The sequence below is a fragment of the Oncorhynchus masou genome, unplaced genomic scaffold, assembly GCF_036934945.1.
Source record: "Oncorhynchus masou masou isolate Uvic2021 unplaced genomic scaffold, UVic_Omas_1.1 unplaced_scaffold_987, whole genome shotgun sequence".
Lineage (NCBI taxonomy): Eukaryota > Metazoa > Chordata > Actinopteri > Salmoniformes > Salmonidae > Oncorhynchus > Oncorhynchus masou.
Window position 1 is genome coordinate 187,817 of NW_027016388.1, and position 26,452 is coordinate 214,268.

Below are 26,452 nucleotides of genomic sequence, written 5' to 3' on the forward strand. Positions count from 1 at the left end.
AAAACTGTGGTGCTGATAAAAGAAGCAATAAAACTGACCTTTTTTAGACTAGTTGAGTATCTGGGTCATTTGTTTCTTTCAAAAACAAGCACATTTGTAACTTTAGAATTTAGTAATTTATTTCACCACTAATGGTAGTGTATTAATTAATAAATAAATAAAAATGTAACCTTTTATTTTACTTCCTTTTGGTTGACTGACGTGCTCAAAGTAAAGTGCCTGTAAACTGCCCAGAACCTAGGATATGCATATACTTGATAGCTTTGGATAGAAAACACTGAAGTTTCTAAAACTGTTAAAATAATGTCTGTGACTATAACAGAACTGATTTGCCAGGTGAAAACCTGAGGAAAATCCATCTGGAACATTTATTTTTTTAGGTCACAGGTTTGTGCTTGCCTATGGGATACACAAATAGATAGGACCCAGATTGCAGTTCCTATGGCTTCCACTAGATGTCAACAGTCTTCAGAAAGGGTTTCAGGCTTGTTTTTTAGAAATTAACAAGTATTTGTAGTTTTTCCAAGGTGTCCCCCTTTAGAAAAGTAGTCATGTTGCGCGCATCAACGAGAGTGCTCTCTTCGTTATTTGTCTTCGCTATTAAACACACTATTCTCTGTCTCAAATGTTGTTTATTTAGATATTAGAATACCTGAGGGTTAATTAGAAACATTGTTTGACTTGTTTGGACGAACTTAACGGTAACTTTTTGGATTTGTTTGTGTGCATGTTGAAGGAGTGACTTACTGAATCAAGTGCGCCATCTAAACTGACATTTTTGGGATATAATGAAGGATATTATCGAACAAAACGACAATTCATTGTGTAGCTGGGACCCTTGGGATTGCAATCAGAGGAAGATCTTCAAAGGTAAGTGATTTACTTAATTGCTGTCTGTGATTTTGTGACGCCTGTGCTGGTTGAAAAAGTATTTTGACGTGGGGAGCTGTCCTCAGATAATCGCATGGTATGCTTTCTCCGTAAAGCCTTTTTCAAATCTGACAACACAGTTGGATTAACAAGAAGCTTTTAAATGATGTAAGACACTTCTATTTTCATGAATGTTTAATATTACGATTTTTGTATTTTGAATTTCGCTCTCTGCATTTTCACAAGATGTTGTCGTAGGTGTCCCACTAGCGTTTGGACATGCGCCCAAACAGGTTAACTAGGCAGGTCAGTTAGGAACACATTTTTATTTTAAATGATGGCCTCGGAACAGTGGGTTAACTGCCTTATTCAGGGGAAGAACAACAGATTTTTACCTCGTCAGCTCGGGGATTTGATCTTGCAACCTTTCAGTTGCTCAAACCACTAGGCTACTTGTCACCCGGTATGGCCAGAAGAGGACTGGTCACCGCTCTGAGCCTGGTTCCTCTCTTCGTTTCTTCCTCGGTTCCTGCTTTCTAGAGAGATGTTTGTGGCCACTGTGCATCTACATCTGCATTGCTTGCTCTTTGGGTATTTTAGGTTGGGTTTCTGTTAAGCACTTTGACAACTACTGATGTAAAAAGGGCTTCATAAAATAAATTTGATTGACATGTATATCACACCAACTGACTGGTTCTTCTGATGTTGTTCACACAGGAGACCATGTTGAGACATTCTCCACATCCAGTGAGCAAGAGCAGGAAGATCAGAGAGCCAAGAGGTCTCATCACTGCCCACATTGTGAAGAGATTTTCCCATTTCTATCAAGGCTAAAAATACACCTACAAATTCACGCAGGAGAGAAGCCATACGTCTGCTCTGAATGTGGAAAATGTTTTAAAACATCAAATGTGCTAAAGGTTCATCAGAGAACACACACAGGAGAGAAGCTTTATTCCTGCTCTGACTGTGGAAAATATTTTAAAACATCAAATGAGCTAAAAGTTCACCAGAGAACACACACAGGAGAGAAGCCTTTTGTCTGCTCTGAATGTGGAAAATGTTTTAAAACATCAAATGTGCTAAAGGTTCATCAGAGAACACACACAGGAGAGAAGCCTTTCTTCTGCCCTGACTGTGGAACTAGTTTCTCTCAACTTTCCCACTTAAAAGCACATGAGCGTATACATACAGGGGAGAAGCCATACTCCTGCTCTGACTGTGGGAAATGTTTTAAAACATCAAATGTGCTAAAGGTTCACCAGAGAACACACACAGGAGAGAAGCCTTTCTTCTGCCCTGACTGTGGAACTAGTTTCTCTCAACTTTCCCACTTAAAAGCACATGAACGTATACATACAGGTGAAAAGCCTTACATCTGCTCTGACTGTGGGGCGAGTTTCTCTCATCTGGGCACCTTAAAAACACACCAACGTATACACACGGGAGAGAAGCCTTACTCCTGTTCTGACTGTGGAAAATGCTTCACAACGTCAACTGATCTAAAGGTTCATCAGAGAACACACACAGGAGAGAAGCCTTATTCCTGCTCTGACTGTGGAAAATGTTTTAAAACATCAAAAGAGCTAAAAGTTCATCAGAGAACACACACAGGAGAGAAGCCTTACTCCTGCTCTGACTGTAGAAAATGCTTCATAACATCAACTGATCTAAAATTTCATCAGAGAACACACACAGGAGAGAAGCCTTATTCCTGCTCTGACTGTGGAAAAAGTTTTAAAACATCAAATAAGCTTAAAGTTCACCAGAGAACACACACAGGAGAGAAGCCTTACGTCTGCTCTGACTGTGGAACTAGTTTCTCGCAACTTTCCAACTTAAAATCACATGAACGTATACATACAGGGGAGAAGCCATACTCCTGCTCTGACTGTGGAAAATGCTTCAAAACATCTACTAATCTAAAAGTTAATCAGAGAACATGTGCAGGAGAAAAGTCTTACTCCTGTTCTGACTGTGGGGTGAGTTTCTCTTGACTGGATATCTAAAAAACACACCAACATATATACACACAGGATAGAAGTCTTACTCCTTCTCTGTGGAAGGGTGGGCATGTAACTCAAACTTCTAGCCAAAGGCTGCTGTGTTTAGAACCTCATCAAGGTTAACTGTAGCATTTTAGCTAATTAGCAACTTTGCAAATACTTACAACTATTTAGCTATTACTTAGCATGTTAGCTTAGTATGCAACTACTTAGTATGTTAGCTAACCTTTCCCCTAAAACCATGTAACCCCTCACCCCTTACCTTGCTAACATTAGCAACAACAAATTGGAATTCGTAACATATTGTATGAATAGCAATGCGTAAAATAACATATGAATTGTAATTCTTAACATACGATACATCCAACAAGTTGTATTATACTGAACAACAATCTAAACGCAACAATTTCAAATATTTATATTTCGTATAAGAAAATCAGTCATTTTAAATAAACGAGGCCCTAATCTATGGATATCACATGACTGGGCAGGGGCTCAGCCATGGGTGGGACTTGGGAGGCCATCGGCCCACTTGGGAGCCAGGCCCCGCCAATCAGCATGAGTTTATCCCCACAAAAGGTCTTTATTACAGACAGAAATACTACTCAGCCCCCTCCCAGACAATCCTGCAGGTGAAGAGGTACTGGGCTGCCGTGGTTACATAAAAATAAAGGTTCTACACATTAACTAAGAATAAATTCGTATTTACAATGATGGCCAATGCTCTAACCACAAGGCTACCTTCCGCCCCTAACATGTATCAGATAGAGATGGTATGATGATCACTTTTCACCACTAGTTGGGGGGGGGGGTTTTACAACTTTATTTAATGATACACAGTTTATGAAATGGATACACGTGTTTATTAATTGTCTGTAAAACGAGATGAGTTATTTTAGTTACTGATCATGAATGTGTTTGGATAACTGCATTGAAGCAAACTTTATTAATCTGCCAATGAAAAATAAAGTTACATGAATATGTACTGGTCAACCTCTTCTTCTCTTTAGTATTCAGTTCTTCATATTAGATCTGACAGTATGAATGGTTCTTATGGTTGTATTCAGTTCTTCATATTAGATCTGACAGTATGAATGGTTCTTATGGTTTTATTCAGCTCTTCATATTGGATCTGACAGTATGAATGGTTCTTATGGTTTTATTCAGCTCTTCATATTAGATCTGACAGTATGAATGGTTCTTATGGGCTGAGTGCCTGGAGTGTTTTTGTATGACGACAGTCAGGAGTTCTCTGACCCTGTGATGTCACCAGCACATTAAGTACATTCATCTTAAGATAGCCACGTGAGACAACCACATATCACATTAAACACATTTCTCCTCAATTGCTCAGTGTCACATTATTATTATTATTATTTGTATTTGGGGGGGGGGGGGGGTACTCTTTAAAGACATAGCTGTTTCAGACCTTTTGGGGCAGATGGGCAGGGACTCTGCTGTCCAAGTATCAGAGGGAAGCTGGTTCCACCATTGGGGTACCAGGACAGAGAAGGGCTTTGACTGGGCTGAAAGGGAGCTTGACCTGTAGCAGCGGGACGGCCATGAGACCAGAGGTAGCAGAACTGAGTGCTCGGGTTGGGATCCATGGTTTGAGCATAGCCTGAAGGTAGAGATGGGGCAGTTCTTCTTGCTGCACCGTAAGTAAACACCATTGTCTTGTAGTGGATGTGAGCTTCGGCTGGACGCCAGTGGAATGTACGGAGGAGCAGGGTGACATGGGGGGTCTTGGGAATGTTAAACACCCAGATGGACTGCAGTGTTCTAGATAAGTTCAGTGGAGACCCATCATTCAGGGCAGGTGAGCCACCTGTTTTGAGCCCCACATTTATAGTGATAAAACAGTGTGAAATAAATTATCTGTTTGCAAACAATGTAAAAAAAAACATATAATTGAGTTGTTAATAAAGCCGCATACAAACATGGACTCTTTTTTTAGTTTTCTTTAGTAAGGCAGCTCCAAAATGCAGGTCTTCAGCCTTCTATGGAGGTGGGGCAAGCCCGCAGAAAATACGGAGCTTTGTGCCGTGATTGGCTCATTGTTCTGTCATTCATGGGGACAATCCGTCACTGCCAAGTCGAAGGGTTGTACTTGAAAATTCAAGCCCCTTGGGTGCTGCGAGAGAGTTACATTAGAAGTGCCCATCCAAGAAGGCTCAAGGTCATTGTCCACAGATAAAGTAACGTGAAATCATGTGATACCTACAGTCGCTTTGATTGGACTGATCATGTCAACATAATACTGAGCTTGCAGTCATCATCATGAATCAAGTTGACAATCTACTGGCAAATCCTTTTTAATCTTTGTCATATGAAGAGAAATAATGAGAAATTATAGATAAAACGTATCGGTGCTAATTGGACATAAACATTAAATTGCAAATTCAACAATGAGTGGTTTGGAAGGAATCAGTGGCTAACTGCAAGCATTGCAAAGCAATCATTAGCCTGCTATTCAGGGGAGTTGCTGTGTGGTCCCAAGTCTAAGATTAAGGGGCCTTTTCCTAGTTTAAAATTGTAAACATTCAACATTGGCCGTGCTGTCAATGAAGCTTGATTTGTGACGCGCACAAAACAACTTACCTCGGTACTGAAAAATCTGACATGAGTGAGTTCAAGACAACTGGGAATTCAGGAAATAGCAAGCTACGACTGGGAAAATACATTTTGATCTTTCATCCAACTCGGAATTGTAAATTGGGAACTCGGGCCTCTTTCTACAGCTACGACCTGAAGATCACTGACGTCATCATTTTTTTCCTGAGTTCCCAGTTGTCTTGAAGCACCACAAATCCAGAGAATGCCAGACTTTGATGAAGTTTGATGACAAAATAAACCCACGATGGACTGTCGCGCCACCTTCCTGTTCAAGCGAGCACCTCACAACAAAGTGAGTCCAAAAATGTCATGTATGCTTCTGCGTAAATGATGTAACATGCCTGGGAGATGTGTGTATTGTAGCTAAGAAAGTAATACCAAGTGTATGTTGTGTAGTAAGATGTTAATAGCCCGTGTGCCTCACCCTAATATTTTGGTCTTGTTTCACCTCTTAATTTTGCCTACTGTTCTGACTTGGTGGTTGACATGAAGCCTATAACATGTTTTTGAGAAATGTAATCATTGAATATTGTAAGAGCTTTCATTGTCTGCTTATATGCTCCTTATTTTATTCTACGGTTCTGACTTGGCGTACAGGAGAACACTGTAAGAACGGACCATGTTCTGAATTCTGTCGCTGTGCATTTCAAAAGTGCTGAACAAATAGTTATATAGACTACGTCCGTCCAAGCTCGCTCATTGATGTCTTAATCAAAATTATGGATTGCATCTTATCTGCTTGTCGTCCACTTATGCCATAGTTTGTACATCTCAATTGTCAGTAGAAACCACATTTGTTTAAGTCAGTCAGCCATGTTACTTTAAAAGCAGTACATTTTAAAAGCAGGAAATGAGGATGAATGAACTGTTTCGTTGCCAGACAAGGCTCCGCTGATAGCCAGGTGTAGCAGTGGTAAGTTGTTGGGACTATGCTGTTGGGTCACCTTTATGTAGGCCCTATCAGTTTGTGGGCACCGTTATTGTGCAATTAATGTATTGTTTAGTATTGTGTTGTGTAGTGGCTTTGCTGGCATGCATCCCACTTTTTAACTGAATCATTATTTAACAATTCAAGTCATTTAAGAACATATTCTTATTGACAATGACGGCCGACACTGGCCAAACCCGAACGATGCTGGGCCAATGTGAGCTTCCCTATGGGACTCACAATCATGGCCGGATGTGATTCAGACTGAATGCGAACCAGGGACTGTAGTGATGTCTCTTGCACTGAGATGCAGTTTCTTAGACAGCCACTCGGGTGTCCTTAAAAGGTTTGCGCCCAACGTGGGGTAGGAGTTTGACGGCACAAGCGGGGAGCCCAGCCAACAGAGATTTGAGAAATGTATTGGTATTCTTCCCCAGAACTGTGCCTCGCCACAAACATGTCTCGAAGCTCGACGGACAATTTCTTCGACCTCATTACTTGTTTTTTGCTCTGACTTGCAATGTCAACTGTGGGACCTTATATAGACAGGTGTGATCCTTTTCCAATCATGTCCAATCATTTAAATTTACCAGAAGTGGGCTGCAGTCAAGTTGTAGAAACATCTCAAGGATGATCAATGGAAACAGGATGCACTTGAGCTCAATTTTGAGTCTGAGGAAAGGGTCTGAATACTTATGCAAATAAGGTGTTCATTGTTATAAATTTGCTAAATAAATTTGATGCATTTTATAAATTTGCTAAATTCGCTTTGTCATTATGGGGTATTGTGTGTATATTGATGAGGGGTAAAAAAATGCATTTAATCAATTTTTAAAAAAGTCTAGGGATGCCCTGTATATGCTTTAAATTTAAAATTTAAGGAACTGAAGTGATAAACACAGTGGCATAATGGAAAATGCATGTCCAATGGTTCGCTGTATTAGTATTATCCACATTAAAACACCGAGATAGAGCAGAGAGGACAGAGCATGTGGCTTTGTAACACACAGGTGTTTCATCTCCACACTGGGATGATTTTAACAGTGCAACGCCACACTGGCACACAGTCACCAACAATATGTCACTGTTGTCAATACTTTCAACTGGCTCATCTCGCTGATACAGTACAGCACCACTTAATTCCATTTATTAAGTAACCATCTGTCTTATGGAACCATAATGTAACATATCACACTATTTTGAGGGCCTCTGATTTATATTTACTATGTTACATCTGCTCTATTAGACGAGGCTGCTCCTTGACCTACATTATAAACACGCAGATCAAGAGGTGTGTTTTCCCTTCAGCATCTGCATGTGATATAGTCTCACCCACCTCATATCATGAACCTAAATGGTTAACCTTGGCTGTGAGTGATGGGGGAAAAAATCTGACTATGGCCATTTACTTGAGTAATTCAAAGGATGTTTTGTTTACAGACTTGATGAGAATACGTGACTTCGCTATGGGGCCTTGCTTCAGCTGAACTGCAGTACCGAAAATGCCCTCTGAGCACAGTGGAAAGCATGATTATTGACTGGAAGCTTGGCCCCTTGATCCGAAAAAGGTGTAATTGCAGACCGCAATTAGGGGCGTTCTCTGATATTGGGTGTTTAATGATATCAAGTTTACACCAATTTATGCTCCCCATTGGCCCGTGGCCGTTTCTTTTGCGTTGGGACAACAGTTGTTGACATCTGTTACATTGTAGCTAACCCTAACCCTTTTCCTAACCTTAACCTCAGTCTCCTAACCTACCACGGTAATTCACCTAACCTGCCAAGTTAATTATCCTAACCTGCATGGTATCAAATACCTAACCCTCACCCTTTTCCTAACCTCAGTCTCCTAACCTGCCATGGTAATTCACCTAACCTGCCACTTTAATTATCCTAACCTGTAAGGGGCACACTCCAACACTCAGACATAGCCTGCGTTCCTAAATTCGCTCTGGCTATATACTACGATTTCAGAACACTCGTCTGAGTGCCAGAGGGCAGAATAATTGATGAAAAACAAACGCTCAACACCCCTTGAATACGGCCGGTGTCAGTAAGCGTCGGCAAAAAAAGAGTTATTAAATTGTTGCCTGAAGCACAGTTAAAGTCACCAATGCTCTGGATAACATGAACACAGCCAAACCAGCTCTGCTAAGGCGAGTAAAATGGTCAGAGTTCTCTCATTTGTACTGAAAGTAGCTAGCAAGCTAGAATTTACGAAAGCCCAAGCGCACTCTGGCACACCAGATTGAATTTAAGATCACATCCATAATTAACAAATACAGTACTGTGTTTGGTGAGTCCGTCAAATCAGATGCAGTAGGGATGCGCGAATTTAAATGTTTTCCTGTCCTGCTAATCATTCAAAATGTAACGAGAACTTTTGGGTCTTGAAAGTACATCATTTTCTTTAGGAATGTAGTGGAGTAAAAGTAGAAGTTGTCAAAAAATATCAAAAGTAAAGTACAGATACCCCCAAAAACGACTGATCAAATCAAATCAAATGTATTTATATAGCCCTTCGTACACCAGCTGATATCTCAAAGTGCTGTACAGAAACCCAGCCTAAACCCCCAAACAGCAAGCAATGCATGTGTAGAAGCACGGTGGTTAGGAAAAACTCCCTAGAAAGGCCAAAACCTTTGAAGAAACCTAGAGAGGAACCAGGCTATGTGGGGTGGCCAGTCATCTTCTGGCTGTGCCGGGTAGAGATTATTACAGAACATGGCCAAGATGTTCAAATGTTCATAAATGACCAGCATGGTCGAATAATAATAAGGCAGAACAGTTTAAACTGGAGCAGCAGCGCTTGATGTGGCACTTAAATATTTGTACTTAAGTACTTTACACCACTGATTGCAGGGAATACTGACTGAAGATGTTCCTCCCTACGAGGCCCATGAGACTGTGTAGGGATGTGATTTGAATAGGACTGTGACTGAACGAGTGGGATGTTGTTATTTATCTATTTAGGTATTTTGTTTTGATGTCGTTGTTCCCCCTCCCCTTCCCGCAAAGGAAATGTATTTTCTTCTACAGTTTACTAACCTTACAGTAGGTGGCGGCAGACACCTTATATATGTGCAAATGTCAGTACACCAGAGAACAAGAGACGCTAATAGACACGTCGTATTGGGGAACAGGAAGTTCCGGGTCGAAACGACAGAACTGTGTTGTTTTGTCGATAGTGGTTGTGTCCGTTTCAAATGTATCATTGTAGGTATGTAATAGCATGTTTAAACTTGCTAATGTCGAGATAATATATAATACGATAGGTAACAAATCAGTCAAGGTATTATCACGTTTGGTAATGGTTTTAATTGTATGTGTTATTTTGGGGTCAAACCGAGTGAGTGAAGAACGTGTTTAAAACATATTTTACAAGTCACATAACGAGACTTTGGGTTTATCGGAGTGTATGTACATTATTTCGTCAAAGTAATTTCATAAAGATTCCACTTATTTGAGGTCGTTTTTACTTGTTTTTCTTCTTGGTTTTGTGTAATATTTTGTTAATGAGCTGGAATACAGCCTCGTCCAAACCATCCTGTTCTCGCGAGTTTACATGCACTGTTTCGTTAATGAAAGCTCGCGAGAGCAGGATGGTTCGGACGAAGCAAGTCAAATGGCGGGAACGGTTTGGGTCGTTTTTCTAGGATTTTATTCGTGGTGAAATGGCGACATGAGGCTGAGTGATGGAGTGTCAAAATGGAGGGAAGCTAACTGAAGTTAACCTTCACCATTTGGAGAGAGAGGCCAACTGCATGGAATGGCGTCGATTAATGCGATGAAGCACCTGTCAAACGCATTCCATGGATGACCAAGTGTCTGCGTGGTTTTAGCTCCACCATTGTACTTGATTAATGAATTAAGGTCACTAATTAGAAAGGAACTCTTCTCATCTGATTATCTAGGTTTTAATTGAAATGGGGGAAAAATAAAAACCGCGGAGACTCGGCCCTCAATGGAATGAGTTTGACACCCCTGAAACAATGGAAATTGAGAGTTTGAGAAGAAACAGCTGTGCTGCAATGCGATCAACGTGGGGGCCAGTTCTGATGATATGGAGCGGGACGATGAGGGCCTAGTATGTGAATGCTCTGTAGTGGAAAGACAGGAAGAACAGAGATAATGATACTGGAAGCAGGGGCGCATGTAGTATAGAAACTAGAGGCCCAAGGAAGGGAGCTAGAGTAATAATGTGTCCGAGTGGAAAGTTGGGATGGTGTTTGAGGAGACCACAGGGCCTCATTCACACCCTGATTAACCAAGGCCATAAAAAGAGAGGTGTCGTTTAACTGGGCCGCAGCCATGTAAATTAGAACTTGTTCTGAACTAGCCTACCTGGTTAAATAAAGGTGAAATAATACATTGAAAGTGGTAGATTGTTAATATCTTGTGCTGATCAGGTTCAGCAAGGGAAGATTCTTCAATTGGAAAATCATAATGGGACAAGGCTCAGAAGCGCTGACCCTGGAGCTGATGCTACATTGAAGGGAGTAATAATCTCTGAGGTCCCAATATCTATGTCCATGGATGATATTGTTAAAGAACATGTGAAGCCTAAAGGTTGATCAGTAGGAAAGAAGTTAAAGAAGTGAAAGCTTATCGTTGCTGTTGAGGTGTTAGAATGTTTTGTCTGGAAAAGTACATAATATGATTCCTTAGCTTCAATGTCAGTGATTTTGACCCAACCTCATCAATCAACCAATCAAATGTATTTTTAAAGTCCTTCTTACATCAGTGGCAGTGTAGCCTAGTGGTTAGAGCATTGGACTAGTCACCGAAAGGTTGCAAGTTCAAATCCCCGAGCTGACAAGGTACAAAATCTGTCGTTCTGCCCCTGAACAGGCAGTTAACCCACTGTTCCTAGGCCGTCATTGAAAATAAGAATTTGTTCTTAACTGACTTGCCTAGTTAAATAAAGGTAAAAAAAAAAAAAAAGCTTATGTCACAAAGTGCTGTACAGAAACGCAGCCTAAAACCCCAAACAGCAAGCAATGCAGGTGTAGAAGCACAGTGGCTAGGAAAAACTCCCTAGAAAGGCCAGAACCAAGGAAGAAACCTTGAGAGGAACCAGGCTATGAGGGGTGGAGATTATAACAGAACCATGCCAAGATGTTCAAATGTTCATAGATGACCAGCAGGGTCAAATAATAATAATCACAGTGGTTGTCAGGGGTGTGACAGGTCACCTCAGGTGTAAATGTCAGTTGGCTTTTCATAGCCGATCATTGAGAGTTTCTCTTCCAGAGAGTTCGAAATCAGCAGGTCTGGGACAGGTAGCATGTCCGGTGAACAGGTCAGGGTTCCATAGCAGAACAGTTGAAACTGGATCACCAAGGTGATTCATCAGTGTTTTTAAATGCCAAAGAATGGGACATGTAACTGTTGAGTGAAAAGTTGTGCCAAGTCTGTTGGGGAACATGATTACGCTGAATGTTGGAGCAATGTGACAGTTAAGTGTTGCAATTGTGTGGAGGACATAGATCAGCATTTGGTGGATGCCAGGTGCAGAGAGATGCTCAGAGATATAGAATCCGTCATGATGTATCATATGCAGAGGCTGTAAGACAGACTGGTGGAACTACAGTGCAGACTGATGGAGCTTCTATGGTTGGTCCCGTAGTAAGAGGACCTACTGTCAGACTGATGGAGATTCTATGGTTGGTCCCGTAGTAAGAGGACCTACTGTCAGACTGATGGAGCTTCCATGGCTGGTCCCGTAGTAAGAGGACCTACTGTCAGACTGATGGAGCTTCCATGGCTGGTCCCGTAGTAAGATGACCTACTGTCAGACTGATGGAGCTTCCATGGCTGGTCCCGTAGTAAGAGGACCTACTGTCAGACTGATGGAGCTTCCATGGCTGGTCCCGTAGTAAGAGGACCTACTGTCAGACTGATGGAGATTCTATGGTTGGTACCGTAGTAAGAGTACCTACTGTCAGACTGACGGAGCTTCCATGGCTGGTCCCGTAGTAAGAGGACCTACTGTCAGACTGATGGAGATTCTATGGTTGGTCCCGTAGTAAGAGAACCTATTGTCAGGCTGATGAAACTTCCATGGCTGGTCCCGTAGTAAGAGGACCTACTGTCAGACTGATGGAGCTTCCATGGCTGGTCCTGTAGTAAGAGGACCTACTGTTAGAACTGGTCTTTCTACAAGTCCTGACATGGGTTCGAGGCCTGTTCAGAAATATTGTGCCCATAAATGTGCTGTGACAAAGGATGCTTTAATTGTGAATAAAATGTACTTCATAGCTTTCATTGGTAAGCTTATCAACATCTTGGATTGTATAAAGCAGAAATACCAGGTTGAAAGTTATCTTGTAAACTGCAGCAGAGTTGTTGGGGGTAACAGATGTTACTGTCGGTATGTGTTTTGATAAGCTGGATAACCTGGGTGTGGGTTCTCTCAGCATGATATAAACCCCAATGTTTACAAACGCAGAAAGGGTTCTATTGATAAAGTTTATTGGGGGGTGTGGGAGGGTTTTTGGGGAAGGGGAGGGTGTGGTTGAAGTTAATAGGGATTTATGTGGGATTTAGGAAATCTACGATAGATTAAGTGCACTTATGTTGTGTTTAAAACGTGTACTTTGTGTCTGATGTGAATGAATATTTTGTCAGGGATTAGCTACCTGATCTACTGAAATTAGATAATTGATCAAGAAAAAATAGATAATATTTTTTACATAGTAAAGTGCCAGAACTGTCAAGAAAATAACTCTTGTGTCCGTTTGTCTTTATTACTACAGGCCGACTCAGATTAAGTCTGAGGCCGGTAACATCAACAGTGAGGACAAACCCAGCCTGCCACTCTCCTTCCACACTGAGTCCAAACCTACAGTCACTGGGTCCTGATTGTGACCGTGGAGTCCAGTTTGCACTGCAGGATCCAGAGATGGCATCAGTGAAGCTGGAAGACTGCAGTCAAACACTGGAGCTGAATGTCAACATTAAAGATGAAGAAGAAGAGGAGGAGAAGATTAGGACAACTGTTAGTCATGGTAAGAGCTGGTTCTACCTATAAGTTATCTTCATATATAAGTTATGACCAGTCTATTGCTAGGTTGAATTCTGTAATTCTGACATCACACATCCCTGAACAACTCAAGACTTCACAGCGAAGCAAAACATTTAAAAACATGCCACGCCTGCCTTTGCCCACACATTGTCTCAGGAACGTTGAAAATGTTTAATACCGTCAATCACCAAGTTAGGCATACCTCATTTCTAAATAGGCCATGGCATCATCACTGTCAATATTGAATTATGATTTGTTTGCTGCACAGAATATCAGATCTCAACAACGATTGGAGAAGTGTTGAACGTAACCAGTAGACTACCACATCCTGATGATTTATATCTGATACATATATATTTGATATTTAATATTCCATCTCAAGGATGAGATGGAAACAGGATGCACCTGAGTTAATTCAAAAGTTTGGGGTCACTTAACACCAGTCTCAACGTCAACAGTGAAGAAGCGACTCCGGGATGCTGGCCTTGTAGGCAGAGTTGTAAAGGCCATTTTTATTGCTTCTTGAGTCAGAACCACAGTTTTCAGCGACATAAATTCAAAAGGTTCTTTTTTTTACCCCTTTTTCGTGGATTCCAATTGTTAAGTCGCTTCTATCTTGTCTCATCCCTACAACTCCTGGGCTCGGGAGAGACGAAGGTTGAACGTCATGTGTCCTCCGATACACAACCCAACCAAGCCGCACTGCTTCTTAACACAGAGTCTCTGGTGTCACAGCTGGAGCTGCAGTACAGCGCCCTTAACCACTGCGCCACCCGGGAGGCCCTCAAAAGGGTTATCTAATGATCAATTAGCCTTTTAAATGATCAACTTGGATTAGCTAACACAACATGCCATTGGATCACAGGAGTGATGGTTGCTGATAATGGGCCTCTGTTCGCCTATGTAGATATTCCATAAAATATCTGCCGTTTCCAGCTACAATAGTAATTTACAACAATAACAATGTCTTCACTGTATTTCTGATCAATTTGATGTTATTTTAATGGAGAATCAATGTGCTTTTCTTTTAAAACAAGGACATTTCTAAATGACTCCAAACGTTTGAACAGTAGTGGATATTTAATATTTTGTATATATCAAGTTGTAGAAACATCTCAAGGATGATCATTGGAAACAGGAAGCATCTGAACTCAATTTTGAGTCTCTTGTTTAAAAAAAAAGTATTTTTATGCATTTGCAAAAATGTCTAATCCTGTTTTCACTTTGTCATTATGGGGTATTGTGTGTAGATTGCTGAGGATATATTTTTATTTAATTATAGAGTTAGGCTGTAACATAACAATGTGGAAAAAGTCAAGTGGTCTGAATACTTTCCGAGGGCACTGTCAGACCCCTTCCCATTTCTCCCATTTTGGTACGTTACAGCCTTCAAAAATTGATTCCATGTTTTTCCTAGTCAATCTACACACAATAAACCATAATGACATCACAATAACCCATAATGACATCACAATATCCCATAATGACAAAGCCAAAACAGGTTTTTAGAAAGTCTTGCAAATGCAATTTAAAAAAAAATAATTGCTTATTTACATACGTTTTCAGACCCTTTGCTATGAGATTATCCTTGAGATGTTTTTTTCAACTTGGAGTCCACCTGTGGTAAATTCAATTGATTGGACATGATTTGGACAGGCACACACCTGTCTATGTCATGTCCCACATTTGACACTGCATGTCAGAGTTAAAACCAAGTCATGAGGTGGAAGGATTTGTCCGTCGAGCTCTGTGACAGGATTGTGCCGGCACAGATCTGGAGACCGGTACCAAAACATTTCTGCAGCATTAAAGGTCCCAAGAACACAGTGGCCTCCATTATTCTTCAATGGAAGAAGTTTGTAAGCACCAAGACTCTTCCGAGAGCTGTCCACCCGGCCAAACTGAGCAGTCGGGGGAGAAGGGCCTTGGTCGGGGAGGTGGCCAAGAACCCTGATGGTCACTCTGACAGAGCTCCAGAGTTCCTCTATGGAGATGAGAGAATCTTCCAGAATGACAACCATCTCTGCAGGACTCCACTAATCAGGCCTTTATGGTAAAGTGCCCAGACGGAAGCCACTCCTCAGTAAAAGGCACATGACAGTCCGCTTGGAGTTTGCCAAAAGGCACCTAAAGGACTCTGACCATGAGCTTGAGAGGATCTGCAGAGAAGAATGGGAGAAACTCCCCAAATACAATTGTGCCAAGCTTGTAGCTTCATACCCAACAAGACTCAAGGCTGTAATCGCTGCCAAAGGTGCTTCAACTAACTATTGTGTAAAGGGTCTGAATACTTACATAAATGTAATTTTTTAATGTTATTTCTAAAAACCTGTTTTTGCCCTTGTCATTATGGGTATTGTGTGTCGACTGATGAGAATTAGAATAAGCCTGTAATGTAACAAAAATCCAAGGGGTCTGAATACTTTTTGAATGCATTGTAGATGTTATTTCATGCTGCTAAGACTTGTATGGATGACTCCAGTATTGCCAGCATTTGTTTTATTCACTGGTCTATCTGGAGTGATCAGAGTGTAGACTAAAGAAGGAGTAGACAAACTGCCAGTGTTTTGAAGTTCTATGAAATTAGTCTGTGTAGTTACTCACCCTTTGTCACGAGAATTTCTACCCCAATGTTCTAACTGAACTATTTTATAACTCCATCTGTATCCTAGAGGTTGTAAGGCTCTAAGTTTTAATAAACAGAGCCCCAGCATACAAATGATCAGTTCTTTATTCAGAGAGCTCTGCCCTCTCAAGTTCAGAGCCCATCTTTTATACACACATCAGTCGAGAACCCCACCCCGCTTTAGGATGGCTGTATTGTTCCACTGTACACTTACATTGTTTATCATATTCTGCAACATGTTTCATGATAGACAAGCCTAACAGTTTCTCCTCTCCGGGTGGGGACAGAATGTCCTGTAAGGAACACAATGTTCTAATTCTATCCTGTCAACGCTGCACATATGATCAACTTATAGTCTTATGTGTCTAATGGATTTCACACACACTGATAGAGTTTCAGGGTGAAATATCTTAGTCATTACTTTAAACCCAAATTCTACTATCACACTTGTGATGTTGAGTGGAGGATGGTATAACTCGTCATTTTCACCACTTTTGCCTCTTATTAGTTTTTGACTCCTACCCAGTTTCAGAATAGTTGATTCCCCTTCCCATACAGCCTACTGAAATGAATACATACACTACCGTTGAAAAGTTTAGGGTCACTTAGAAATGTCCTTGTTTTTGAAAGAAAAGTATGTTTTTTTGTCCATTAAAATCACATCAAATTGACCATTAATACAGTGTAGATGTTGTTAGTGTTGTAAATGACTATTGTAGCTGGAAACGGATGATTTCTTTAAATGGAATATCTACATAGGTGTACAGAGGCCCATTATCAGCAACCATCACTCCTGTGATCCAATGGCATGTTGTGTTAGCTAATCCAAGTTTATCATTTTTAAGGGCTAATTGATCATTACAAAACCCTTTTGCAATTATGTTAGCACAGCTGAAAACTGTGGTGCTGATAAAAGAAGCAATAATACAGTCCTTTTTCAGACTAGTTGAGTATCTGGGTCATTTGTCGGTTCGATTCCAGGCTCAAAATGGCCAGAAACAAAGACCTTTCTTCTGAAAGTCGTCAGTCTATTCTTGTTCTGAGAAATGAAGGCTTTTCCATGTGAGAAATTTCCAAGAAACTGAAGATCTCGTGCAGTTCTGTGTACTACTCCCTAAACAGAACAGTGCAAACTGGCTCTAATAGAAAGAGGAGTGGGAGGCCCCTGTGCACAACTGGGCAAGAGGACAAGTATTTTAGAGTGTCTAGTTTGAGAAACAGATGTCTCACAAGTCCTCAACTGGCAGCTTCATTAAATAGTACCCGCAAAACACCAATCTCAATGTCAACAGTGAAGAGGCGACTCCGGGATGCTGGCCTTCGAGACACTATTTTGGTTAGAGACTGTTTGCGTTGTTCTGTGAAGAGAGTAGTACACAGCGTTGTACGAGATCTTCAGCCGTTTCCAGCTACAATAGTCATTTACAACATTAACAATGTCTACACTGTATTTCTGATCACTTTGACATTATTTCATTGGACAAAAATGTGCTATTCTTTCAAAAACATGAACATTTGTAACTTTATAATTTATTCATTTATTTCATCACTAATGGTAGTGTATTTAAAATATATATATATTTTAACCTTTATTTAATGTTCTTAGCATACTGGTTATTGTCCAGAATTTCCGATGACTGACGTGCCCAAAGTAAAGTGCCCAGAAGCTAGGATATATGCATATACTTGATAGCATTGGATAGAAAACACTCTGATGTTTCTAAAACTGTAAAAATAATGTCTGTGGGGATAACAGAACTGATATGACAGGCGAAAGCCTTGAGTAAAATCCATCCAGAATTTTTATTTCTTGAGGTTAAAGATTTTTTCAATGCTTGCCTATGGGATATTCAAATTGATAGGACCCAGATTGCAGTTCCTTTGGCTTCCACTAGGTGTCAACAGTCTTTAGAAAGGGTTTCATGCTTGTTTTTTGAAAAATTAGTATTTGTAGTTTTTCCAAGATGTCCCCCATTAGAAAAGTAGTCATGTTGCACGTATCAACGAGAGTGCGCTATTCGTTATTTATCTTTGCTATTGAACACACTATTCTCCGTCTTAAATATTATTGTTTATTTACATATTAGAATACCTGAGGATTAATTGGAAACTTCATTTGACTTTTTTGGACGATCTTTACTGGTAACCTTAAGGATTCGTTTGTGTGCATGTTGAACGAGTGACCTACTGAATCAAGCGTGCCATCTAAACTGATACTTTTGGGATATAATGAAGGATATTATCGAACAAAACGACCATTCATTGTGTAGCTGGGACCCTTGGGATTGCAATCAGAGGAAGATCTTCAAAGGTAAGTGATTTATTTAATTGCTGTCTGTGATTTTGTCACGCCTGTGCTGGTTGAAAAAGTATTTTGACGTGGGGAGCTGTCCTCAGATAATCGCATGGTATGCTTTCTCAGTAAAGCCTTTTTCAAATCTGACAACGGAGTTGGATTAACAAGAACCTTTTAAATTATGTGAGACACTTCTATTTTCATGAATGTTTAATATTCCGATTTTTATGTTTTGAATTTCGCGCTCTGCAATTTCACCGGATGTTGTCGTCGGTGTCCTGCTAGCATTTGGACATAGGCAAGTCAGTTAAGAATAAATTATTTTTTTCAATTATGGCCAAGGAACATTGGGTTAACTGCCTTGTTCAGGGGCAGAACGACAGATTTTTACCTTGTCTGCTCGGGGTTTCGATCTTGCAACCTTTCGGTTGACCTACCCACTAGGCTACCTGTCACCCGGTATGGCCAGAAGAGGACTGGTCACCACTCTGAGCCTGGTTCCTCTCTCGGTTTCTTCCTATGTTCCTGCTTTCTAGGGAGTTTTTTTGTATCCACTGCCACTGTGCTCTTTGGGGATTTTAGGCTGGGTTTCTGTTAACCTCTCTGGGACTTCTACATCTGCATTGCTTGCTCTTTGGGGATTTTAGGCTGTGTTTCTGTTAACCAAGTCACTGGGACCAGTTTGGGGAGTCACAAAAAAACCAGAAATATCGTCCCACCTTTCAACTGCCAGTGAAACTGCAGGGCGTTACACAATATTCAAAACAACAGAAATCCCATAATTAATATTTCCTCAAACATACAAAAGTATTTTACACCATTTTTAAAAAATACAATTGTCGGTCATCCAACCACAGTGTCCGATTTTAAAAAACTTGACCAAAAAAGCTGAGTACGGCGCTCAGACAACAAAATCAAGCCAAACAAATGTCCGCCATGTTGGAGTCGAGATGTCAGAATAACATGATAAATATTCACTTACCTTTGATGATCTTCATCAGAATGCACTCCCAGGAATCCCAAGTCCACAATAAGTGCTTGTTCTGTTCGATAATGTACATCATTTATTTCAAAATAGCTCCTTTTGTTGGCGTGTTCAGTACACAATCTAAACTCACCAAGCGCTTTCACTAGTTTCAGACGAAAAGTCAAAAAAAGTTCCGTTACAGTCCATAGCAACATGTCAAACGATGTTTAGAATCAATCTTTAGGGCGTTTTTAACATAAATCTTCATTAATGTTCCAACCGGACAATTCCTTTGTCTGTACAAATGAAGTGGAACGTAGCTACCTTTCACGTGAGCGCGCCAGACTGAGGCTGTGGCACTCTGCCAGACCACTCACTCATAGAGCCCTTATGAGCCCCTCCTTTAGAGTAGGGTCCTCAAAACAGGTTCTAAATACTGTTGACATCTAGTGGAAGCCTTGGGAAGTGAAAAATAACTAACATCACACGGTATCTTCAATAGGAGCTTGAGTTGAATAACTACAAACCTCAGATTTCCCACTTCCTGGAAGGATTTTTTTCTCTGGATTTTACCTGCCATATCAGTTCTGTTATACTCAGACATTATTTTAACAGTGTTTTCTATCTAAATGTTCTATTTATATGCATATTCTAGCTTTTTCGGCTGAGTAGCAGGCAGTTTAATTTGGGCAGGTTTTTCATACAAGCTACCCAATACTGCCCCCTACCCCAAAGAAGTTAACTTCACTAGGGTAGGGGGCAGCATTTGGAAAAGCGTGCCCAAATTAAACTGCCTGCTACTCGGGCCCATAAGCTAGATTATGCATATAATTAGTCGATTTGGATAGAAAACACTGTTAAAATAATGTCTGAGTATAACATAACTGATATGGCAGGCGAAAACCCGAGGAAAATCCAACCCGGAAGTACTATACTTTTGAAAGGCTGTTTTTCCATTGAATGCCTATCCACCATACAAAGACCCAGTGGAAATCTGTCTTCCTCAACATGTGACCAGTCTTTAGGCATTGTTTCAGATCTCTATGGCTTCCTCAACACGTGACCAGTCTTTAGGCATTGTTTCAGGCTTTTACTCTGAAAAATGAGGGAGATACACCGCTTTCAATGAGAGGACAGTGGGAATTTCCATCCATGAGCCAGGCACGTGATCGGGAGCGCGCATTTCTTGTTTACTTTTTCCATTGACGAAGCTTTTGTCCGGTTGAAATATTATTGATTATTTATGACAAAAGCAACCTGAAGATTGATTTTAAACATCGTTTGACATGTTTCTACTATCTTTTATTGTGTTTTTTGACTTTTTACGAGAGATGCTTTTTGTGCCTTTGGATTTCTGAACTAAACACACCAACAAATGAGGTATTTGGACATAAAGATGAACTTTATCAAACAAAACACACATTTATTGTGTAACATGAAGTCCTGTGAGTGCCATCTGATGAAGATCATCAAAGGTTAGTGATTAATTTAATCGCTATTTGTGACTTTTATGAGACCTCTCCTTGGCTGACCTGACCTAACAATCGTTTGGTGTGCTTTCGCCGTAAAGCCTATTTGAAATCGAACACTGTGGCTGGATTTACAAGAAGTTTATCTTTAAAATGGTGTAAAATAATTTTAATGATGGGATTTGAACCAGATAGGTTAAGCACTTTGAGACAACTACTGATGTAAAAAGTGCTTCATAAAATACATTTGATTAACATGTATATCACACCAACTGACTGTTTTTTCTGATGTTCACACAGGATACCATGTTGAGACATTCTCCACATCCAGAGAACAACAGCAGGAAGATCAGAGAGCTAAGATGTCTCATCACTGCCCACGTTGTGAAGAGATTTTCCCATTTCTATCAAAGCTAAAACTACACCTAAAAATACACACAGGAGAGAAGCCTTACTCCTGCTCTGACTGTGGAAAATGCTTCACAACATCAAATGATCTAAAAGTTCATCAAAGAACACACACAGGAGAGAAGCCTTTTTTCTGCCCTGACTGTGGAACTAGTTTCTCTCAACTTTCCCACTTAAAACACATGAACGTATACATACAGGAGAGAAGCCTTTCTTCTGCCCTGACTGTGGAAAATGTTTTAAAATGTCAAATCAGCTAAAGGTTCATCAAAGAACACACACGGGTGAGAAGCCATACTCCTGCTCTGACTGTGGAAAATGTTTTAAAACATCAAATGAGCTAAAAGTTCATCAGAGAACACACACAGGAGAGAAGCCTTTCTTCTGCCCTGACTGTGGAACTAGTTTCTCTCAGCTTTCCCACTTAAAATCCCATGAACGTATACATACAGGAGAGAAGCCTTTCTTCTGCTCTGACTGTGGAAAATGTTTCTCTCATCATTCCCACTTAAAGACACAGAGAACATACACACAGGAGAGAAGCCTTATTCCTGCTCTGACTGTGGAAAATGTTTTAAAATGTCAAATCATCTAAAGGTTCATCAAAGAACACACACAGGTGAGAAGCCATATTCCTGCTCTGACTGTGGAAAATGCTTTAAAACATCAAATGATCTAAAAGTTCATCAGAAGAACACACACAGGAGAGAAGCCTTTCTTCTGCCCTGACTGTGGAACTAGTTTCTCTCAACTTTCCCACTTAAAGACACATGAAGTATACACACAGGGGAGAAGCCCTACTCCTGCTCTGACTGTGGAAAATGTTTTAAAACGTCAAATCAGCTAAAGGTTCATCAAAGAACACACACGGGTGAGAAGCCATACTCCTGCTCTGACTGTGGAAAATGCTTCACAACATCAAATGATCTAAAAGTTCATCAAAGAACACACACAGGAGAGAAGCCTTTTTTCTGCCCTGACTGTGGAACTAGTTTCTCTCAACTTTCCCACTTAAAATTACATGAACGTATACATACAGGGGAGAAGCCATACTCCTGCTCTGACTGTGTAAAATATTTCAAAACATCAACTGAGCTAAAAATTCATCATAGAAATCACACAGGAGAGAAGCCATACTCCTGCTCTGACTGTGGAAAATGTTTTAAAACATCAACTGAGCTAAATGTTCATCATAGAAATCACACAGGAGAGAAGCCATACTCCTGCTCTGACTGTGTAAAATATTTCAAAACATCAACTGATCTAAAAATTCATCATAGAAATCACACAGGAGAGAAGCCATACTCCTGCTCTGACTGTGGAAAACGTTTTAAAACATCAACTGAGGTAAAAGTTCACCAGAGAACACACACAGGAGAGAAGCCTTACATCTGCTCTGACTGTGGGGCGAGTTTCTCTCAGCTGGGCACCTTAAAAACACACCAACGTATACACACAGGAGAGAAGCCTTATTCCTGCTCTGACTGTGGAAAAAAATGTAAAACATCAAATGAGCTAAAAGTACATCAGAGAACACACACAGGAGAGAAGCCTTATGTCTGCTAAGCTAAAAGTTAATCGGAGAACACATACAGGAGAAAAGCCTTGCTCCTGTTCTGACTGTGGGGTGAGTTTCTCTTGACTGGATACCTTAAACACACACCAACATATACATAAAGGTGAGAAGCCATACTCCTGCCTTGTTTGTGTAATATGCTTCAAAACAGCAACCGAGCTAATAGTTCATCAGAGAACACACGCATGAGAGAAGCCTGCTTACGTCTGCTCTGACTTTTGGGTGAGTTTCTCTCACCATAGCAACTTAACACACAGGAGAGAAGTCTTACTCCTGCTCTGTGGAAGGGTGGGCGTGTAACTCAAACTTATAGCCAAAGGCTGCTGTGTTTAGAATCTCATCAAGGAGGACTGTAGCATTTTAGCTAATCAGCAACTTTGCAACTACTTACTACTTTTTAGCTATTACTTCGTATGTTAGCATATCATACATATTACAAGTTCGTAACATATTGTATGAATAGCGATGCGTAAAATAACGTAAGAATTGTAATTCGTAACATACGATACATCCTAGAAGTCTTATTATACTGAACAATTTAAACACAACAATTTCAAAGATTTATAGTTTGTATAAGGAAATCAGTCATTTTAAATAAGAGGCCATAATCTATGGATTTCACATGACTGGGCAGGGGAGAGAGAATAAAGTAGACGGCACAGGTCAAAGTAATTGATTTATGACCCTGTGTCATGATGACGTGTACATGTCCAAATATGGGCCTCCGGCCAGGCCATCCTGTTCCTGTGGTCATGTTTTAGAGGGTGTGTGTTATTTTATATCTATATTGCATCCTTTGAAGTAGTCATGGTGATTGATGTCTAGGGGCCTAGTTGAACTGGGGGGGTTGAGTGTTTGAACTTTTGAACGTGTATGTCCCCCACCCCCAGTTTTATTGCCCTTATGGTTGTTATCTGATGAAGCAGGAATGTCCTGGGGTATTGGCTGTGGCATATGCATTTTAAATATCCAGAACAAGGCCTGTCACAAATATTACCGAAGGTGAGTCCTCTTCTTGTTCGGGTGGCGCTCGGCGGTCGTCGTCACCGGTCTACTAGCTGCCACCGATCCTTTGTGCCGTGTTCGTTTGGTTTTGTCTAATTGGTTTCACCTGTTCATTGTTTGGTTGTTAGGGTGGGGTTATTTAAGTTTGTTTAGCCCGCTTCTGTTAGTGCGGGCTTGTTCTTCTGTATTTGTGAGAGGTGTTAGTGTTTTGTTGCGTTTTCTCGCTGTCCTGGTATTTTACCTAAGGGTACTATTTTGTTTTTATAGTTACGCCTGTGTTGGGTATACTATTTTGTTCCTTTGATTTTGGACATTAAAGCGTGTTTTTCCCGCATCCTTTGCTCTCTGCGCCTGACTTCACACCCATTCACTCATTGAGCGTTACAGTCTGAATATTTATGCAAATAAGGTATTAATTTTTATAAATTGACAAATTTCTAAACTTTTTTCACTTTGTCATTATGTGTATATTGATGAGGGGTAAAAAATGCATTTAATCAATTTTTGTATAAGGCTGTAACGTAACAATATGTGGAAAAAGTCAAGGGGTCCTGTATAATGCCCTGTATATGCTTTAAACTACAATTTAAGGAACTGAAGTGGTAAACACAAAGGCATAATGGAAAATGCATGTCCAAGGGTTATCTCTGTATGAGTCACATTAAAACACTAGGTAGGGAAGTGGTTATCTGTATTAGTATTACCAACATAAAAACACCTAGGTAGAGCAGTGGTTATCTCTGTACTAGTATTATCTACATTAAAACACGAAGGTAGAGCAGTGGTTCTCTCTGTATTAGTATTATCTCTGTTTCACCCACATTAAAACACCTAGGTAGAGCAGTGGTTCTCTCGGTATTAGTATTATCTCTGTATGAGTCACATTAAAACACCGAGGTAGAGCAGAGAGGACAGAGCATGTGGCTTTGTAACACACAGGTGTTTCATCTCCACACTGGGATGATTTTAACAGTGCAACGCCTCTCAGGCCTCATGCCTCTCAGGTAGGAGGGTACCAGAAGTAAAATAATAATAAACACAAAACTAATGAAGGAACACACAGTCACCAACAATATATCCCGTTGTCAATACTTTCAACTGGCTCAGCTCACTGTTACAGTACAGCACCACCAAATTCCATGTATTAAGTAACCATCTGTCTTTTGTAACCAGAAAAACGTAACATAATACTGTTTTGAGAGTCCCTGATTTATATTTACTATGTTACACCTCGTCTATGAGACGAGGCTGCACCTTAACCTAAATTATGCACAGCAGGTCAAGAGGTGTGTTTTCCCTTCAGCATCTGCATGTGGCATAAGCTCACCCACCACCCAGCATGAATCTAAAATGGTTAACCTCGGCTGTGAGTGATGGGAAAAAAACTAAAATCTGACTATGGCAATTACTTGAATAATTCAATGGATGTTTTGTTTACAGACTTGATAAGTAAATTGTCTTGTTTAAAAAAAAAAAAAACGTGACTTCGCAATGGGGCCATCAATAGGAATTGGGCCGTGCTTCAGCTGAACTGCAGTACGGAAAATGCCCTCTGAGCACAGTGGAAAGCATGCTTACAGACTGGAAGCCTGGCCCCTTGATCCGAAAGAGGTGTAATTGCAGACCGCAATTAGGGGCGTTCTCTGATATCGGGTGTTTCATGATATCTACTTTAAACCAATTGATGCTCCCCATTGGTCCCTGTCCGTTTCTTTTGCATTGGGACAAGTTGTTGACATCTGTTACATTGTAGCTAACCCTAACCCTTTTCCTAACCTTAACCTCAGAGTCTTAAACGTCGGCAAAAAAAGGTAATTAAATTGTTGCCTGAAGCACAGTTAAAGTCACCAATGCTCTGGATAACATGAACACAGCCTAACCAGCTCTGCTAAGGCGAGTGAAATGGTCAGAGTTCTATCGTTTGTACTGGAAGTAGCTCGCAAGCTAGCCAATGCTAACCAGTTATCTTGGATGCTTGACTGCCGTTGTGAGGTCAGAACGCTTGAATCAACCCTCCTCCTCCGCCAGAGCGTCCAGTGTGGCTCTGAACGCTCCGAGAGCGATACGAACTGACAATCTGACAACGCTCTGAATTTCAGTGTTATGTTCTGTTAATTACTGATGTCCCCTTAAGGCGGGAGCACCCTTGGTCATGCGCAGTGTTGTTCTATGTTATTCTGGTACAAACTCGTTTGAGTAAATGTAAAGCTCCAGTTCAATTGCTTGTATTCCGAGTTTTTCTTATTACATAAATAAGTACTAAGTGTTAAGACAGTACATTGGCGACGAGGATGATTACCTGCAGTGTGCATCACGAATACAGATGGAGTTCGTAGGAAGAGAGGAAGATTTTGACCCTGTAGCACAACAGCTAGCAAGCAGTGAAGACGAGGGGAGAGCTGACGAGAACGAGGCGGCAGATCAAAGACCCGTGGAAAATAGATGTGTTTGATGACACGCAAGAAAACTGGGCAACTTAAATTGAACGACTGGAACAGTACTTCATTGCAAACGACATTGCTAATAACAAAAGAGTACCAGCGTTGTTGAGTTTAATTGGCCCAAAAACATACAGTTTGCTAAGAGATCTGACTGCCCCTCCGAAGCCCTCAAATAAAACATTCACAGAGATTGTGGAGATCACCTATCACCTAAACC

At 40.7% G+C, this 26,452-nt stretch overlaps 1 protein-coding gene and 1 pseudogene across 1 annotated transcript; both read left to right on the plus strand.

Annotated features, from left to right (window-relative positions):
- Positions 1-1,544: 1,544 nt before the first annotated feature.
- LOC135538585 (zinc finger protein 585A-like) lies at positions 1,545-3,861 on the plus strand (the record flags this gene model as incomplete). The annotated part of the gene is made up of 1 exon (XM_064964472.1): positions 1,545-3,861. A coding segment is annotated over one exon (1,323 nt), but the record flags the coding sequence as incomplete, so codon positions are not given.
- Positions 3,862-9,568: 5,707 nt separating this feature from the next.
- Positions 9,569-21,987, plus strand: LOC135538587 (gastrula zinc finger protein XlCGF17.1-like; annotated as a pseudogene).
- The last annotated feature ends 4,465 nt before the right edge of the window (positions 21,988-26,452 follow it).